Source organism: Melanerpes formicivorus, unplaced genomic scaffold (genome assembly GCF_026170545.1).
Source record: "Melanerpes formicivorus ecotype bairdi unplaced genomic scaffold, bMelFor1.0.p_v2 SCAF_5, whole genome shotgun sequence".
Lineage (NCBI taxonomy): Eukaryota > Metazoa > Chordata > Aves > Piciformes > Picidae > Melanerpes > Melanerpes formicivorus.
In genome coordinates this window covers 15157294-15176050 of record NW_027142357.1, presented here as the reverse complement: position 1 = coordinate 15176050, position 18757 = coordinate 15157294, and the positions used below count along the sequence as shown (strand labels likewise).

The 18757-nt window shown below is 37.4% G+C and overlaps 1 protein-coding gene across 6 annotated transcripts in view; it reads left to right on the top strand.

The window, feature by feature from the left end:
• PARD3B (par-3 family cell polarity regulator beta) overlaps positions 1-18757 on the top strand; it is a 438076-nt gene that overhangs the window by 138524 nt on the left and 280795 nt on the right. For all 6 annotated transcript variants that reach the window (XM_068138375.1, XM_068138377.1, XM_068138373.1 and 3 more), the window contains exon 4: positions 15424-15533. In XM_068138375.1, the coding sequence (XP_067994476.1) occupies positions 15424-15533 (110 nt within the window). The remainder of the gene's footprint in view (positions 1-15423; positions 15534-18757) is intronic.

The following is an 18757-nucleotide window of genomic DNA, read 5'->3' as shown; positions in this document are numbered from 1 at the left end:
AAGGAAATTTTTCCTTAAGTTCAAGTGAAACCTCCTGTGTTCTAGTTTGTACCTCTTGTCTGTTGTCCTATCACTGGCCACCACTGAAAAGAGCCCGCCCCCCATCCTTGTGAACTCCACCCTTTAGATTCTGATAGGCATCTCTAAGATCCCCTTCCTAGACTAAATATCAAGTCTTAAAGCCTTTACTGGGTAGATAGCGATGGCAATGCTGGGGAAAATTATTTATTTGTTTGTTTTAATGGTCACTTCTTTCCCTTTTAGTGGTTGATACTACTTAAAATACTGACAGCTTGCCTGTCTGAAATCATAATTTTTCCATTATGTAGTTTGTCATGCTTATTTTTTCCATCATCACCTGCAACTTTGAAAGTGATCCAGAATAAAATCAATCTTATTTGGCTCAAAAGCCAGAAGTACCTTATATCTTATATTGCTTCCACATACTGTCAAAATTTTAGAAGAAAAAGGTAAATTTGTTATTTCATATTATCAAATTAATTTCTTAATACTAGATATATGTATATATGTCCTTAAAACAGGTCAGGAAATTATTCAGCTGTTTGCTTTTCCTAAAATTAACATACCTCCTTTTAATCTAACCCAGTGTTTTCAAACAGGTGAAATTGTGGGCTCATGTTTAAGCAAAATGCAAGAAGACTTCATTTGTTTGTGAACACGGTATCTGCTATGTCTATAAGGTGAGGTGCAAACAAGGACAGAAGACTAAACTTAGCCGTTTCACTGGAGCCAGATTAAAATTGACACTTAGTTGGTTTTGCACCATTTCCACAAGGCATGGATTTTCCCTGGGATTAGATGTTGTCTCTGACTGTTTCAGTTTCTGATCTGTATTGTTCTTTCACCTCCTCTGGTCTGAGCTTACATAATCAGACAAAATTATTGTGAGTAGGTAAAATGAGATGCAATAATATTTCTTTAAAATAGTTACATTAATATTAGAAACATTTCCTTTATTCTGCACAGGCAGTGAGTTTTGCTTTCTAATTACATGCTGGTTAGATTGATATATTTCACACAGTCTCTGTTGTTGGCCATTTATCTTTGTAGCAGCAAAGTGTATTATGTTGGCTTTTTGGCAAATCGTGAGTATATTCATTGATGCAATAACTAGTAAACTAACAAATGTTTGGAATGATGAAACATTTGGAGATCATTCATGTAGGTTGTAATTTACTGGGTTAACTAGCACTGTTTTCTGTTGATGTTGGTTTGGGATGTGTGTTTTGTGTCTTTTGTTTGGTTTGAGTATATCATATCTCAGTATTTCTTCTTGACCGGAGATGGTAGCTGAGAAATGTTTGCTGAACAGGGACTTGCCTTTGCAGACCTTGTTGACTGATTGCCGTTATTCCCTGTTCCAAACTTCTGTTTTGTTGCTGATGTATGATTAAACAGTCATTCTCTCATCTTAAAGATAGTTTTACTGGAGTAGTGTGTGACATTCTTGTGTAGTGTGTTACGATCTTCATGACTGATGGAGTTATGTATATTAGGGATGCTGCCATTTCATGAAGGTAATCCTATATGGGGTTCTCTAGATAATAGTTTGAGGGGTTTGAATACATATGCGTTTATTGTTAGAGTATTAAAACTGAACTAACAATCTAGAGTAGTAGAACACAACTTGATGGTAGCAGCTGATGGGCTATGTGTAAATTGATATGATCTTCCTGAAATATTTTTAAAATGTTTTGATCCAGATGCTTACCAACTTCAGATTAGAGGCTTTTACTAAGTCTTTTCCAAATAAATGGTTACCCACCAGTAATCTAATAATGAAACTGGTGCATCCATGATATTTTAAGCAATGGCCTGCAGACTCTAGCTAAGCTAATGGCCAACAAAAGTGTGCTTCTTCATAGACTGCTGGTTTATAAGAAATGCTTTGTGTGGTAATTAGCTTCAGTTGCACACTGACATACTTCAGAAATGTTCTTCCTTCCCCCCCTCTGCCCCCCCCCCCAAAAAAAAAAAAAAAAAAAGTACTAGTGTTATTATAACTTTTCAAGTATGTAACATGCCAGTGCAACTGCTTTGGTTTTAGTGAGAGAATGTTGAGTTTCTTATAAGGCTTTTCAATTAAACTAGCTGAACTGTCTTGAGCTTTTAATATTCTGCTGGCCCTTCACCATCTTGTAGCTTTCCATGCGCCCATACCCACAATACTGGTTCTTCTGCTTTCCTTTTGCACCTAATAGTTTAGTATTATTTCCTAATGTTTTTCCCTGGAACAGGAAAAGAGGAGTAAGAAGTTTAGCCTTTTCAGTGCGTATGAGCAGGAAGGTAGCCACTAACTTATTTATAGAGAATGTCACTTTGAGCTTAAATGCTTCATGACCAGCTTGGTATTTCATTTGCACACACACACACACACACTTAGTTGTTGCTTTTCTCTTTCTCCTTTCCTTGGTTGTTAAGTAGTCATGATTTTTGCCTGGAGGAAGACCGACAGTGTTTGATGATACATGTCACTTCTGAATACTCATGTAGGGGGGAGAAAATTAGATATGCATAGGTATCACCATGGTGGTATGTTATTTGTTTGTTTTAATTATTCTTTCCTCTTTCTCCTTTTGTTTTTGGTTGGGTTTGTTTTTTTGGGTTTTTTTGGGGGGGTGGGGGGGCACAGGGGTGGTCAGCGAGGCAGGAATTTGGTGGAAGATTCCCAAAACTCTTTTCCAAGTACAAGCATTGTGGGAATCAGATAAAATTAGGTTACTTTATTGTTGGCTATTACAATAAATTTATTACAATATTACAATGAATTTATACCTATACTAGTGATAAAATGGAAGATAGATAAAGAAGTAATTGTTTATAAAGTATATTGATAGCAAGTAATAAAATTATCTTAATATCATAAAATTACACGAATTTAACGCCTGCCTTTGGAAGTTTTCACAGCTGAGTAAGGCAAGTGCCTTGCTTTTCTCATTGAAAGGTCTTTAGTATTTGGACGGAATGGCTGATTGTAGTTTCTCTCCCAAAGTAATGGTAGCTGAAGTTCAAGCTATACTTCAGCCACATCCACGCTGGATGTTAATGTGGCTCTGTGAGTCAGGCTCAACTGCTGAGTAGGTACATTTTAGTTTCTCTTTGCAGGATGTTTTATAGTGTCTAGTCTTGTCAGGAAGCCTTCAGAAGGCAAAGCAGAGCACTCTACAGAATCCTTTAGTGCTCTGCGTGACCTGTGCAGTGGCATAGGTCAGCAGTTATGTGAAGTGCTGATTGAAATGGATGGGATCTTGTGTTACAAGCAAATCCTGGCCTTGGAGTCTTGTGGCTTTGCATAGGGTAGGCTTTACACAGCTTTTGTCTCATGCATTTATTAAAGTTGTGGTTTACCTGTTGAGTCTTATTCCAAAAGGAAGGGAAGGAGGCTGACAAGGCTAGATGGAGGGAAAGACAGAGGTGTTGAAGATAGAGTGACAGTTCGTTAAGATGGAGAACTCTGACAGGGGTTTGCACTTGGTGCCATGGTTTAGTAGTCGTGAGGTCTTGAGTGACAGGTTGGACTTGATGATCCTTGAAGTCTCTTCAAACCTTATTGATTCTATATTGAGGCACTTTTTCATCAGTCAGTTCTTTCAGCTCTGGACTTTTTATGTAGTGTTTTGCTGGAATAGTTGTTTCCTTGGTGGGGGGTGGGTGGGGAAAGAGAGGTTGCTGCCTGAGTGTGCTCCAACCCTTCGTAGGTCTAGTGATAATAGTACTAGCTTAGAAAGTTTTGATTTTCTGTTCTGATGCCATCGTTGGTGATGTGGCCATGTGGCTCTTGGAATTTCCTGTTTGTTTCTTTCAGATAGTGAATATACTTAATCAGCATAATATATTCCTGTGGTTTTGGTCTTGCTCTAGCTTAAATCATGCTTCATGGGGTTGTTCAAAACACCTAATTTGAATGACCCTATGTGTTTGAGTTACTATGTCAGTCAACAGAGCTGCTTCCATTGGCAGTGTCCTAGTTTGAAGTTCAAGGAACTTGAGGACAAGGTTTTTTGCAAGAATTTTTGGAAGTTGTTCACTTGGTAGGCCTGATAGGGCTTAAACTGTTATCTGCAGGATATGTCTTCTGTTCCTGTGTGATTCCAGAGCTCAGAAAGTATTCCTTCTCTTTCTCATCTGCTTTGAAGTGGAAGTCTTGTAAGCAGCCTTGGGGGGCACTTTAAACAGCATGTATTTGGCTACTCCTATTTCAAGTTGTTGCAGAGATACTGTGTGTATAGAGACAGCATACCTTTAAATACAGAGGAAACCACATGATTATGGGTTTTTAAAAGTTATGAAAACAAATATGAACTAAAACTATTAATTTGATAAACAGAATCTTGCCATTTTATACAGCATACCTGCTGTGTCAGAGTAAATAAGAAAGACACTTTTTCTTACATAAAAGCTACTGTGTTCATCTTAATGTTGCAATGTCAAATTATTGGCTGAGTGCTATGATGTTTGTCAGTACATTGAGTGCTCTACATGCATATAATAATTGTCTCCTGTAAGATTCAGAGAAAATTAACATTTGAAAATTGTTAAGTTTCAAAATAAATATATTATACAAGTACATGCTGCCTTCTGTGGTTTGAGGCAATACTACTTATTTCCTTAAGCAAATGTGACTTTATTTTCTTTCTCTGCACCAGAAGGCTGCTTTCATAGTAGTGATATCAAATGTTCTGTGCTGTTTGTCATAGATGTTGTGAGGATGGCACTGTGCTTGATAAATTTTTCTCCTCTGCAGTGCTCAGTTTAATCTCCTTTTAAAGAATTGTGATGATCAATTAAAGTCTACTTGTGTTCCTAAAACAAATGGTCTCTGCTCTGAGGCAAGCTATCAGTTTGAAGATAACTTTTCATTTCAGTCAGATTGTGGGATTGGTATATTTTGACCTCATGACTTAAGCTTGGTATTACTTAGTTGTCCTTGAATCATGGAAATGAGCTTTGCACCAGTATAGCTAAAGTTTATCTTTGTCTTGCAGCAAAATAATACAGCAATGGTTTCTGTAAAGGTACACACACACACACACACACATTTATATGTATAAAATATATATATATATATATATAAAAATCCTTGTATTTCTCTATTTTTGGGTTGTCCATTTAGAAAACAAGCCAGTCTTTCCTTCTTTTTCCCTATACCCAAGACTTTAATAGTAGTGTTGGTAATAAATTTATGTGCATAACTCATTACCAAAGAACCCCTTTTCTTTTTAATAAACTCTCTGCCTCTGATTTCCCCAAAGATTGTTTCTCATCAATTATTCCCCTTGTCTCTGTTCCCTTTGCACTTGCTTTAATATGCCTTACTTTGGGGCAAGGGGCTATCCCCATGAAAATATGTTAAGTAGGGAGAAAAGTATTTTTCCATTGCAAGATACACATTTTCCTGCAGTAGCACCTTAGCTGAGATGTTCATTTCCAGCCTTATTGCCTCAGGGAAGCTTTTGGGGAAGGTGATGAATGGGACTTAGAATGATGGAATAAATTCTATTACAGAAGTGTATGCTGGGTTTTGACATGCTTTATTCTATGTCAATGGTTTTACTCAGACTGTTGTCTGCTTTGCTAATTTTGTGATGTTGCTGGTTTTGTGAGTGTTTTGTGTATTGTTATGATGCCTTGCTAGTTTCAAAGGCAATACCTCCTAAAAAGTAACAGGCCAACCCTCTTAGCAAGCTAAACATCTGCAGCTGAAGGTTTTGAAAGGCTACAGTATAATATACTGGAGGGCTATAGTGTAGTCTCTGTCAGTACACTGTAGTACTAGGTCAGACAAATGAATGTGTATGTGTGTTTGTAAATCCTTACAGTACTATGTGCTGTATTAGCTCCGAGGCAATATGGCAAAACGTGTATTGTAGGTTGAAAATGAGCCTGTAAGCTTGTCTGATTGATAGTTTAATACTGTTCAAGTGAAAAAAAAGTAAAAAGGCAAAACAACCAAACCAAACAAGATGTTCAACTAAAACTTCTGAGGTAGTAGACCAGCTTGCTTTCTTGAGAAATCAAACTAATCTAGTTTAGGATTTTTTTTTTTCCCCCTTTTTTTCAATCTCTTTTCAATATTTGTTTGTCAATGATTATTTATTGTTTCCTTCCATATGAACATGTGCCAGTACACAGATGATCCTGAGTTGCAGATGCACCTGCTTACTGCAGAGGGGATTGGACTAGATGACCTTCGGAAGTCTCTTCAAACCCAGACCATTCTATGATTCTATGAGCCCATCTCTAATAATGACTTTCAGAGAAATTACAAATAACAGTTAAATCATTCAGTCAGTTCGCCCATTGCCATTTATATTTTTTCTCATTGCTTTCTATCTGACTTGGCCTTTCAAGAGCTTTAGTTGATAGTTAATTGTTTTGTCTATTTACTTTGAGGTGCTGCTTCAGATTTTGATTGTATCTCACAACAGTTACCTAGAATCTCAGCCAAATAAAATGGACAGTCCTATATTTACTACTCCTGAATGTAATTGGCAAAATGTGTACCTCCCTCCCAATATGTTGCACAATTTTGCAATAGACACACTGCCTGCTGATTTATGTTTTATTTTCTTTGTAACTCATTACTTCACTAGAAGGAAGTCTGTTTACTGTAGTCATTAAGTAAAAGAAGAATGCATTATGTTCGCAGAAATGTGAATTTTGGACATTTCAACCCTCCCACAGGAAGGGATCCTCTCTAATGGGTCTAATATTTTAACTTCCATACAGAAACTGTCATCTTACCATTTTAAATATTAAGACAAATTAGTAGGGAATGATTATTCACTTTCCTCACCATGTGAAACCTAGGAATATTGAACAAAACTGTCTTTCAACAGGTTAAAAAGCAAATCAACCCTAAACTAATGTTTTTTGTTAAGCATTCAACTAAATTGTGTGATTCAATATTACAGGCCAAAAATCAGTGTGTTATAATAAACACATTCACAAGAGGTGGATTATCAGGATCAGTGACTATTAAAATGTGGCATAGGTGCCACTATTATTTGGAAATCTTTATAATGTTATTATTTGCAAGCTGGTAGGGCATAACACTTTGTTCTGATCTCTCCCTGAGTATTTACTACCACTGTTAGATGCAGGATAATGGGTGGAGTGGAGTCAGTATAGCTGCCCTTATGTTCTAATTTCTCCTTCAAACCTCATAGAAAGTTTCAAGTTCAGAAGGTTTCACGATTTTATCTTAACATCTTATAAATTTGGCAGGAAAAAGTTTGACATTTGAGACTAAAATTAGTTTACCATAACCAGAATAACAAATAATCATAATATGACTTCTTTTTTAGGAATGGTCAGAACAAAAATACAGGTCATACTTAAACCATAAAACCACCTATACTAATGTCATAATTTGTGATACTCTTTTAATGTATCAGTAAAATATTAAGGAACATTCTACAACTGGCAATAAAATGTTACCAATGTGATATTCAAGCTGTGCAGTTTAGCTGCCAAAGTTTTAAAGAAAATTAAACCACTGAACTGTGGAAAAGTGACTGCATAAGCACCTGTAACTGATGTTAGTTGAAGTGCTAAACCAGCTTTTGGCAATGTGGCCTCATTTTCAGGTGCACAGAATATTTTCTTTGTGTCAGTTTATTCAACTAGTACAGTTCATTAAGTGTTTCATTTGAAGTTGAGAAATAGTCTGGGAATTGAAATAGAAGAAATGCTTATTTTCACCTTTCAATCTGTGAATAATAATGAGGTGTGAGAGTCTGAGATCTATTAGTTTTAAAATCTTATAGGATATGTTAGCCTAAAATGATTGATTTACATTCATAACTACAGGTAATACACTGCTTAAAAAACCAGTCTGTTAACAAGATGAATGCTTTTTCTGTGTCCAGCAAGTTAGATGGCTAAGACGACTGGTGTTTTCAAGTATATGTAAAGTTTAGTTTCCGTGACGTCTGAATGCCATGTGAAAGAAAAGGCCTGGCCCATAGTGGAAAATGCTGATCCTTGTAGGTAATAGCCAATGTGTACTCACAAGACTCCTAATCAGTTTGCCCAGAAAGCATAAGAGTAGCACATTTTGCTGGAGCTTGGATTGCGGGGTGGGGGTGGGGAATTGCCGCTTCCTATTGTGAGTGAAGTGATTAATCCTTGCATCTTATCTCCTTCCCCTCTTCCTGGTGTTTTCCATGTGGCACATGTAGTCAGGATCCTTTGGAATGGAGTCATGGTGCCCCCAGCATTCCAGTAGCTCTACCTGTGCTCCCAGTCTCTTGCAGCAGAAGCTGAAAATAAGAGCACTGTATTGATAGATGTGAAAAGATCCTGAAATTACTCTGGATCTGCCATATGTTGTGACCATAAGAAAATAATACCTTGCTGAGATCCAAACTCAAGTCTTGTCCTTCAGCAGGAAAATTTATTGAGAGAAATACTGAAGCAAGGAAAAAGATTTTGAATCTGAAAAATGAGATATAGATTAATGTTATTACTGAAATAATGTATGTAGGTGACTTTTATGTGTCTATCTTTGAAACTCCAAAAGCTGTAAATGTAAATATTCTGTAGCTGTTCCATTAGGCACTGTTTCTGACAATGACAGCAACACAGAAGTTTAATTCTAGCCATAAAAACCTGTGAGAGCAGTTCTTGTGCTTTGTAACTGAGATCTGACTTACTGTGTTGTTATAGCACATGCAAACAGAGAAAACTGTTCTGAAATTTATGACACCAAAGGTTTAAGCCTTTGCTGGATTTTACTTGTAGCTGATTGGGTTTTTTTTCTTTCTAAGGAAAAATCACACCTCATTTAAAGTGATAGGAAAATACTTTGTCCTGCGCTGGCTTAATATGTAAAAGAGAGAGCTCGCTGGAAATGGATTTCATGTTTATAGATTTAAATAGTTTGTCTTAACTGTTACATTATCTGAGTTCATTAATCTAATCTTGTATCCATGGGAATTTAAAAAGTGCAGTATGCACTGAGCTGTCTGAAATTGTATTGATAGGTGCTATTATGAGCAATTTGAGTTAGTTTTAAACATAAAAGTCACATCGTCGGTGGATTACACATTTAAAAAATATAGAAGTGGCACAGCCCTATCAGAAGGTAGACCATAGAAGCTGACATCACCTACATTTTAACTATAAGGCAGAACCATTGCACGTTGCCTCAAGTGGTGGTAGGCAATAAATTTGAGGATGACCAAATTTACTTTGAAAAAGTGCTGACTGGCAGAATTGTCAGTATGCCTGTTACTGTGAAAATTGTCAGACTGAAAGAAAAATAGGCATATATTAATGAACTTTCCTATGCTTAATTATAAATTGCTTTCTTGCTTGTAGTATTTTGTTTCCATTGCCTGAACTGTTTTGGGACAGGACCAGCTTAATGTAATTATGACTTTCTGTTTTAAATGGTGGTTGGCTTTTTTTTTTGTTCAGGGATATTCCATCAAGAACTGTGTGCTGGGTTGCTCGCATCCTTGATGGAGGCTGAAAGAACCCAGCTCCCAGGTGGACAAAAGAAACTTGATCCAGGTGGGCAGAGAGAGACATGTTTTTCCCTCTCCCAGGAAGAGGGGTCCCATGGGTCAAAGGTGGTCTGTTCCATTCCCCCTTACTGTCCAGCAAGCCTATAAAAAGGGCAGACATCTTTTACTGCTCACTCTTTCCTCACCTCGCCTGCTTGAGAGAGATTATCTGCTGCTGCTTCCTCCACTGACCACGTCGTCGGGGCCTACTTTTCCAAGCTGCACCCACACTTCCTAAAGGACTGAATCCACTTACATTCAGGGAAATACAAGACCATCCAGGCTTGGTTTTGTAATTTATCCATATCCCATATGTGAACCCTCCCTGTTACTGAGATATATATAGAGAGAGAGTTAAAGAAATTACCTCTTCTACTTCCAAACTGATTCCAAACTCTTTCTTTCATGAATTTACCTTTCCCTTCCCCTACCCGTTTTGTTTTACCTTACCAGAAAAAAAGGCGGTGGGGAGGAGCAATCTATCTGTTACCATTTGGGCTTCTAGACTCTTGGTAAAGCTCAAACCAGCACAAACTATATGTGTTGAGGTGCAGATTCACATTTGTGTGTGTATGCATATAGTATTTGTGGTGTTTTGTTTCAGATCTGACTTGAAATTTTGTTGTGATTTGCTCAGAATGAGCCATAAGTGTTTTGAAGCACATGCAGGTGAGAAAATAATTCATCTGTCCAAGCAAGTGTAATTTGGAATCAGGCAGCAGAGTAACTGTCATCAGTATGGCCTTTAACAGTTGACAGTTTGATACACACTTGATGGACAGATTTTTTTTTTCCTGCCACAGTCAGCGTTTTTATATGCAGGAGCAGACTTTAAAATTATGACTTTAACTGTGTTAGATGATTTATTGTAAATCTCTTTCTGACCACTTACATATGGTATTCTGTACAAGTTTATCTTTTGTTCTCCTCCAAAGCAGTTCTTCCCTATTACCTTAAGAAAAAAAACAACCACACAAAAAAGTCCTTGTAATTTGTTAGTTGCCACTGTTGCCACACATCTGCCTGCATTTCCTATATTCCTTTATTTGTCATCTTACCCAAAAGTCATCTGAGAGTATCTGCACCCAAAGCAATGCTAAAATCAATTTTCACTTCGTAATATGACTGCATTATAGACAGGACAGCCTACTGAAAATGCTTGTGGGTGGAAAAACTGTGGTTATCTTTCAGCAGTTTTATGAATTTGGTCCTGTAACAGCACCTGGCAGCCTAAGTTCACAAAACTCAAAAGGATTTCAGCTTTGATGTGAATTGTGCTTTCCTGAGCAAGGAAAGCTGAGCAAGGGGACTTAAGACTGAAAGAGGAAATTTAAGAAAGAATTGGAATGATCTGTATTTTTTTAATAATGGTCACTTTGCCTAATTTTAGGCATTAAAGTTGATGCCAGAACTCAGAGCCTAGAGACTCTGAAGTGCTTTGGTGGGGACCACAGCAAGGACGTCTGGAGCTCTGAAGTTCCACTGACCATGATCGGATCCTGAACTCCAAAGCTTACATTATTTACCCAAGGATGCACAGTGTTCTTAAATACATCATTACTAGTGTAGTCAGCCTCTCCTGATCTCAAACACTGGTTGTTGGGTTTTGATCTGCTTAAGTGAGGTAAGGCAGAGTGCAGTCCTGTTCAGGGGATGTCATAATGTCTGTGTACAGCTTTTTGGCAACATTTACAAAAGACCTTCATCGCCTTCAAGCAAAATAAGAGAATAAGGTTACATCTGGCATGGAGATGTTTCTTTTGTCACAATGTTGATGCAGGTTTTCATTTTTTAATTGTGCACAAATGGCAGATCTTCTCTCTTCTGTGCTGGGTTTTTTTGGGGGGTTTTGTTGTGGGTTGGTTTGTTTGTTGGTTTGTTTGGGTTTTTTTTTGTCTTTGTTTTTTTTACTAATGTAAGCAATTTAAATCTAAGTGTGGTTTCTACCGTATGTTTGTTTCAACCATATTTGCAGTTAAAAAAATATTTCCAAAACATAAGAGCTCAAGGAAAATACACTGTTAACCATGAATCTGAGTAGATACTGATTTTTGAGGGTGATGCTAGCAAAAGGAAAAGATTTATCTACATGGCTTGAAACTAAATATTACAGAATTTACTTTAAGGAAGGAAAACTGCAGGAGTTTTTCTCATCAGCTTTGTCAAAGAGTTTGTATTGTGAATAAGACTGAGACATCCGTGTGTGCTTAGACGTAGTTATGGTGCCAAAACAGAAGGTACTCTGTGTGAATTTTGAAAGAAGGGAAAATACTTCCTGAAGTGATTGAAGTTAAGAGCTTCCATCATGAGAAAAATTTTAGTCTTGGGCATTTGTTTGAATTTTTGTTGTCTGAGAATTACTGATGCAATGCAGCAAGGTGAATATAACTAGGTTTTTAAACAGAGTTCCTAAGTTTAAAATACAAAATACTCTGGCACAAAACAGTTGTGCTTGTAAGTAATGAGTTTTATCAACTTGGTATGCAGAAAGGAGTTTTTCTGTGGCTCTTAATTTAGGGAAAAGATTGATTCTTCAGTTTGAACTTACAATGGTTGATGTAAATGTTCAGCACAAATGCAAGATCTTGAGTAGATTAACATGGAAACAGAGCTCAACAAAAGGAAATCAGTAAGGAAGAAAAGGCAACATTCTGTTTCCTGACAGATGAAAACAGAATATCTTAACTAAATGTTTGTAAATGTCTATGCTCTCTCTGTAATAAATAGTATTAGTTATAGGGTTTCATTACATTTTATCCATCTCTGAGGAAGACAGTGATGATGAAATTCAATGTGCGTATGTATAATGGACATGGTCTGACTCTTGAGTCATGTTTAGTCCTGGGTAGTGGGATTTGAGGAGTCTTCTCTCTTCTGGAGTGCAAGGAAGTTTGCTTGGCTTTCAAGAGCCTTGTGTGTGTAGTATGGAAGAAGCAGGGAGAGACAAAAAAGGAAAGGAGCCTGTGGGAAAAGCATGGTCTGTGAGGCAATGAGTGTCAGGGAAGGTGTTCTTACAGCAGGGAGCAATCTGAGCCACAGAGGACATAAGGGGAGATGGAGGAGAATTGATTAGCCTGGGGAATCACTGAGAATTGCTGTTTCCTGAGAAAGAATAAGAGATTCTCTCTGCACAAAGAGGGATAGTGCTTCAACACAAGTCTTCCACCTGGTATTCCTGCTTGCCATTTGTTTTCCCCTATTGGAGAGGGCAATTTGGTTCAATTTACTTTTGCCTAATAAAGGTTGTTTTTGCTCTCCGGTGTCTCTGTGGTGTATGCATGTAAAACAATAAGGGCCAGAAGGACTTCTTTGGATAATTATAGCTAAAGACTGCAGCTAATGTAGTTTATAGAGATGGTAGGATTTGTGATACCTCTGTGCAAAAAATGTTGTATGTCAGTGAATATATTTTTTAAAAAATTAAGAAAATAGACTCAAGTTTTCTCTTGAACAATAACAACAACAACAACAACAACAACAACTATCTATAGGACTCTAACATTTAGGACAAATTGGGAGAGAAGAGAAAGCATTGCAAAGAATGTTCACAACATCCAGCCCTGTTGTCTTTGTGCAAGAAGGGAAGCATTCCGGACAAGCACCATAAATTTCATAGCCTCATGGCAATAAACAAAAACTTGCAGGAATAAAAAGAAAGCAAATTACTGGGTTTCCTAAACTGAAAAATCACATTGCTCTTGCAGACTTCAGTTTCAAAGTTTAAACAGCTGTGAACTGGGAATCGGACAATGTGATTTTGCTTCAGTTTCTCTGCCAAACAGTGGCAGAAAGCAACTGAAAGGAGGTCTTCAAAACTGGAGAGGAGAGGTGATAAGAACAGCACCTTGCAGCAGTCAATGCAGGGCACAAACAGAAGTGCTGAAGTACTGTCTGATCTTATTAGACAAGTGTTACGTGAGTGGTGCAGTACAGAAGATACCTTTTCTCAGTGGCAGCAGAACCTGGGAGGCCCTGGAACAAATGAGGGTCCTGTCTCCTAGCAGTCACAGTGACAGGAGACTTAATCTATCAGACAGAAGAATGAGAGAAAAACAAGGAGCTAGTTGTAAATGACAGCTCATGAAAAGGAGAAACCTGATTTCGTAGCGTTGACTTCGGAAGAAGAGAGAGCTTGAGATAAATTTTTTTGGGTAGTCCATGTATGTTTGCTTCCCCATCTTTGGACTCTAGTTGTTTGTGGGGAATTTTTTTGTTACCCTCTTTGTGTTATTGTTGATCTCTCACTGTGCAAAAAGGAGGACAAAAATGAGTCTTGGATGGGTCTTGGATGATGGCCTTCAGGATTATATGCAACAGTATGTTTTATTTTGAACTTGAGTTGTGAAAGTTTTACAAATGAAAGTACCAGTGCAAAGGGCTTTCTGGTAATTTAGCAAGAGTATTTCTCTGTACTGTTCATGCTTATGTAAAAAGGAGTTGATGAATAAATCATGCAGAATCATACGAAAGTGCCTCAGCATCTGTTTTCAAAATCTTTTATTGAGGGAAGACTGAAAATTGCATACAAGTCATCAGAAACACTGCAGTCATGCCTGGAAAAAAATATTTTAAGGATTAAGAATCATAAAGAAGGAAGTAACTTAAAAATCCAAAAATCTTGCTTTAGCTTTTTACACCTTCTTATCAAATGTGCTCAAAGGAGAAAAAAAGTTCTGTTCAGCACCATGTGAAGAACAGGAATACTTGAGTGAAGACATTTGATTCCTTTAGACTTACTGATACCTTTGAGAAATCACACTAAATAGATAAATTTTGTGGGTTTTTTTAATCATTCCCTCAATACCAGAAAAAAAATTTAAGTCTTAGTTTTGCTTTTTTTATTAACTTCTTTCTTTCATAGTTGGACACAGAAGGGGTTATCTGCATATAAAAATCTGTTGCTGGCTATGAGGAAAGGTAAGAGCACTGCATTCTCTGGTCATTCCTCAGCATCAGGTGCTGGTGTTTATTCCAGCTATAATTACAAAGCTCATCTGGGAGTGAATGTGACATAGTCACTCCAGCTTTGCTAGCATCTCTCTAATGAGGAAACTGTGGCATGTTCAGACTTCTATTGAAGTTCTAATAATTATGGCGCTACCATCAGTCCCAGACACTATAATTAAGATTATAACTGTCATTTATAATATTATATTCACTCACTTGCAACATTTGAAAAATTATTGTCTTAGACCAATGTTCTCTTCAATCTTTTTGTTTACCAATGGATAAACTATTTTGACAGATGGGGGGAGGGGCAGGAATTTTGTTTAATTTCATCTCTTGAATTATGTGAGAGATTCCCTTCTCGGATTACTAAAGATATTTTCCCTCTAGTGCCACGTGAAAGTTTAGTGGGGAGCTCCTTATAGCATATTCTGCTTACTGAATGGCTGTGTTGCTGGAAGCTTCTGACTGGTCTTTGAAGTTATTCTCAGGCAGCACATGAATAGACATGAATAATTAGTGAGTCTAATTGAAGATGCCTGCAAGAGAAAGCTGTTTAGTCTACAGTTTATCTGAAACAACTGCAGCTACCTATGTCTATTCCCTGGAATCCTGGCAGTCAGTAGTGGGAGGCAGATCTGCTGTGAATAAAATCTTTTCCCCTTCTCTTTAATATCCTTATTTAGTCTGTCTCTGAGCAGCCAGCTCAAAGCTTCTTGGATATTCAATGAAGCTGATGCAGAGTTACTCATTAATCTTGTTTCTTTTGCTTAGTAAACACTAAGTGGCACAACCCCGTTACATTTAGTGATTTACCAGGTGGATATTGCCGCAGATAAAGTTATATTTAAGGGCTGTACACCTGTCTTTGTTAAACCACATGCAGCTTTACCTTGTGTTCATGTAGCACCCTTGAAACGTTGCTCTTTATTTTGTTTCTTAGGTACACCACTTCTGGTACGAAGGAGCAGTGATCCAGCTTTGGGCCCATCTGCTGACTTCCATGCAAGTGCTTCTCATCCTAGTGACCACAGTCTCAAGCATATTGTGCCAGTAAGTGTCATGTAACTCACTTTTTTCTTAAAACCTGTTCTTACCTGTTGGTATATAAAGTATATCTGTCTTTGGATATGAAGCAAAGTGCATCATAATCGCTTTCTGCATTTCCTCTAGGCTAAATGGTATTTTAGATGATGCAGTTAACAGTGGTTCTCCTTTTTTGTTGCTGTTGTGAGTTTGGGTTGGGGTTTTTTTTTGGTTGGTTTTATTTGTTTTTTAAGGGAGACATAAGAGAGATACATAAATCTCAATGATGGCATAAGGTACTGGCATATGAACTGAACTTCTAGCAATCACATATTTGTTCAGTATGATATTGTCCAATTTACCATTCCTTAGTGGAAAACCCACACTTCCTATTTGATATGCTTAATTGCTCATGTTTTCTCATGGCATTCTGTCTTCCTTTGGCACCCTGCTACCATCCTACATGATCTCTTTGATCCTCTTGCTTTGTTCTACAACCTGGCTCTGCCCTTTTGAGGAGAAATTTGTTTTCAACATAGACGTTGCTAAATATTAGTGCAAAGACACAATTAGTGAGGATGCAGTAACTCTTGATTAGATATTATTGAAGGCTGCCTTTATTCTTCTCAAAGTGATACTGTCTTGATCACTTTTGGCCAGATTTTTACTTTGCAGTTTTAAGGTCTGAAGTTCATGTTTGTATGCATGGAAGGTGTTACTATATTGCTTATAAAAATATGTGATTCTTTTATTTCTCTTAGTGTCAGCTGGGACACAGCTGAATACAGCTTTTTCATAGACTTGATGTTTGCCTAGAATGCTCTAGTGGGTCTGCTTCTGTGCTACTTTATGCCACATGAATGCTGGCTTAAATGATGGTGCAGTTGCACGTGCTTTTACTTGTTTGTGAAATTTATGCCTTTCCCCCGTTAGCTTCCCTCTACAGTTTTGCAGTTTGCTCCCTGTCCCCCAGTTGTGTAAACCAATCTATCACTGTTTTGTTTCAAAGTAAAAAACATTCAGAAACCCCCAGCCTTTTCCTGTGATGTGAGGGGAGCCTAGATACAATTAGTTTGTGGCAAGACCCCACAAATGGCCATACTGGCATGTGAGGGAGCAGAAGAAAGAACTGTTCAGCAACACAGACTGGAGGTGGGAAGCTCTTCAACTGAAGATGTTGCATTTAAGACTGCAAATCCAGTTAAGTTTGTGTGAGTGAAGTAAGTAAATAGAAAGTCAATGACTAGCATATGAATGATGTTCTGTGTGTCTCAACTGTGTAGTTCTGAAGGCAAAAGCACAATTTTAGTTGATTGTTCATTGTTTCTCTTTGCACAGCCAAATGCATGTGCAACTAATTATTTAGAGAGTGGCTTGTGTTATTTGCCAAGTGGTGCGATTTTAAAAGTGCTAGTGGCTCTTCAAGTACATTACGGTGTTAAAGGGGGCTGAACTTTGTCAAAGTCCTGCGTCATTTGTCAGACCTGCTTGAGCTGAAAGGTTTTACTTGCTTCTTGCTGCAAGCACTTACTTATTAATGAAATACTGGCTTTGTCTGATAAAGTATGAAGAAGAATACAGATGTTACTCTCATTGCAAATCTGAGAAATATGTAGTGTGTCAGTACCTAATGATGACCTCTTGTATTTTGTAACCATTAAAATTAAGGGGAGGGGAGAAGTGGGAAGTGGAAAAAATGGTGACATTCATTGCATTTCAGGACATGTTTTGAATGGTTTCTTTCTGACCATCAGGGAGAGAAAGACAGGTTTTTCATGTTTTGTTTTCTCAAAAAACCATAGTATTAGCAGTGACAAGTGCATTTTATGCCATTATATGAGGACTTATATTGGAGGCTAAAGCATCAGCACGCTTCACTGCCTTGCATCAGTACACTAAGATCCTCTAGGGCCTAAAGGAACTCTCTATGCCTAAAATACAGAGCATCCCTCTGTCAGTTATAGGGGTAGCAGTCACAAAACAGACAGATAGCAACAGTGAAGAAGGCTCTCATATTTTTTAAAATGTCATATAAGGGGAGTGGGGGGAAAGGCCCAGAAGGTTGAAAGTATTTATTGTTAAAGTGAAAATCTGTTACAGCAAAATACATTACACCAGCTCTTATTTTTGCAACAGTACCATTTCTAAAACTCTCATTGTCAATCACACTGAAATATGCTTCAGCATAATGTTTTGGGAAACATAGAAAGCTTAAATAACATAGGTTAAATTAGATACAGATTGTTTTAAAACATGGGGAGGAATCAATATCTGACAAATGAAAAAATACTGCATCTGAAACTGCACAAGCAACTGAAAAGTGTGTTTTGCGTATAGCTGTGCTCTTTCACACAAGCATTAAAGCAGTATTTGGGAGAATTAATTTGTTTTGTGTATTGCTGCTGAAAATTTAAAATGCATACTGCATTGCCTTTGCCAGAAACACATAGTTTTTCACATTAAACTGCTTCCTCGCAATCACATGCAAGTTAGAAAAAGCAGAGCTGTTGGTAGATGAAACAATTTTCAGTGCACGTATTAAAAAATTAAGTTTCTGCATTCATGCTGCAATTATCTTAGCAATCATTTTGTAGTTGAATCTGACTTCCATAATTAGCTTAATTGTTTTGGCACTTCTGGCATTTTGGTACTTGTTGTTAGACCATATGCTCTCTCAGACAAAATGTACTGAGAGAGGTCATTATCACACGAATCTCTGAAGAAAGCACTGGTTTGTCTCTAGGAGAATGCAGGACAGATGTACAATAAATAATGCATAAAACAAACTAGCTAACATGCAGTAATATAAGAAAACATTGTCATCCAATTTAGGTGAGCTGGATGAATCTGGTGAATAATTTTTTGCTGTTCACAGTACTTGTGGAATATTAGCAGAGCATATATTCTGGGTTTGGATGTCATCCCATTCAGTCAAGGGAAGATTAATTTTCCCCTCCCCATGCTCTATAATGATTACCAAAATTACAAAATCTTTTCTGAGTGACTAAGTAGTTTGAGAAGAGTGTGAGCTGCTATTCCATATTTTCTCCAATACTGATTTTGTCTTAGCTGTAGTTTCAGTTCTAATTGACAAAATACTTCTAGATCAATCAAAAACTGGTAGTGAAGTCCAGCATCTGTTCTCTCAGAGTGAAAGTCATCTAACAGATGGTACGAAATTTGATTTTCTCTTTTCATCCAGAACTCTTTCTTTATTGTGATAGCTGCCACTGAAAAAATTTAGAGAAATT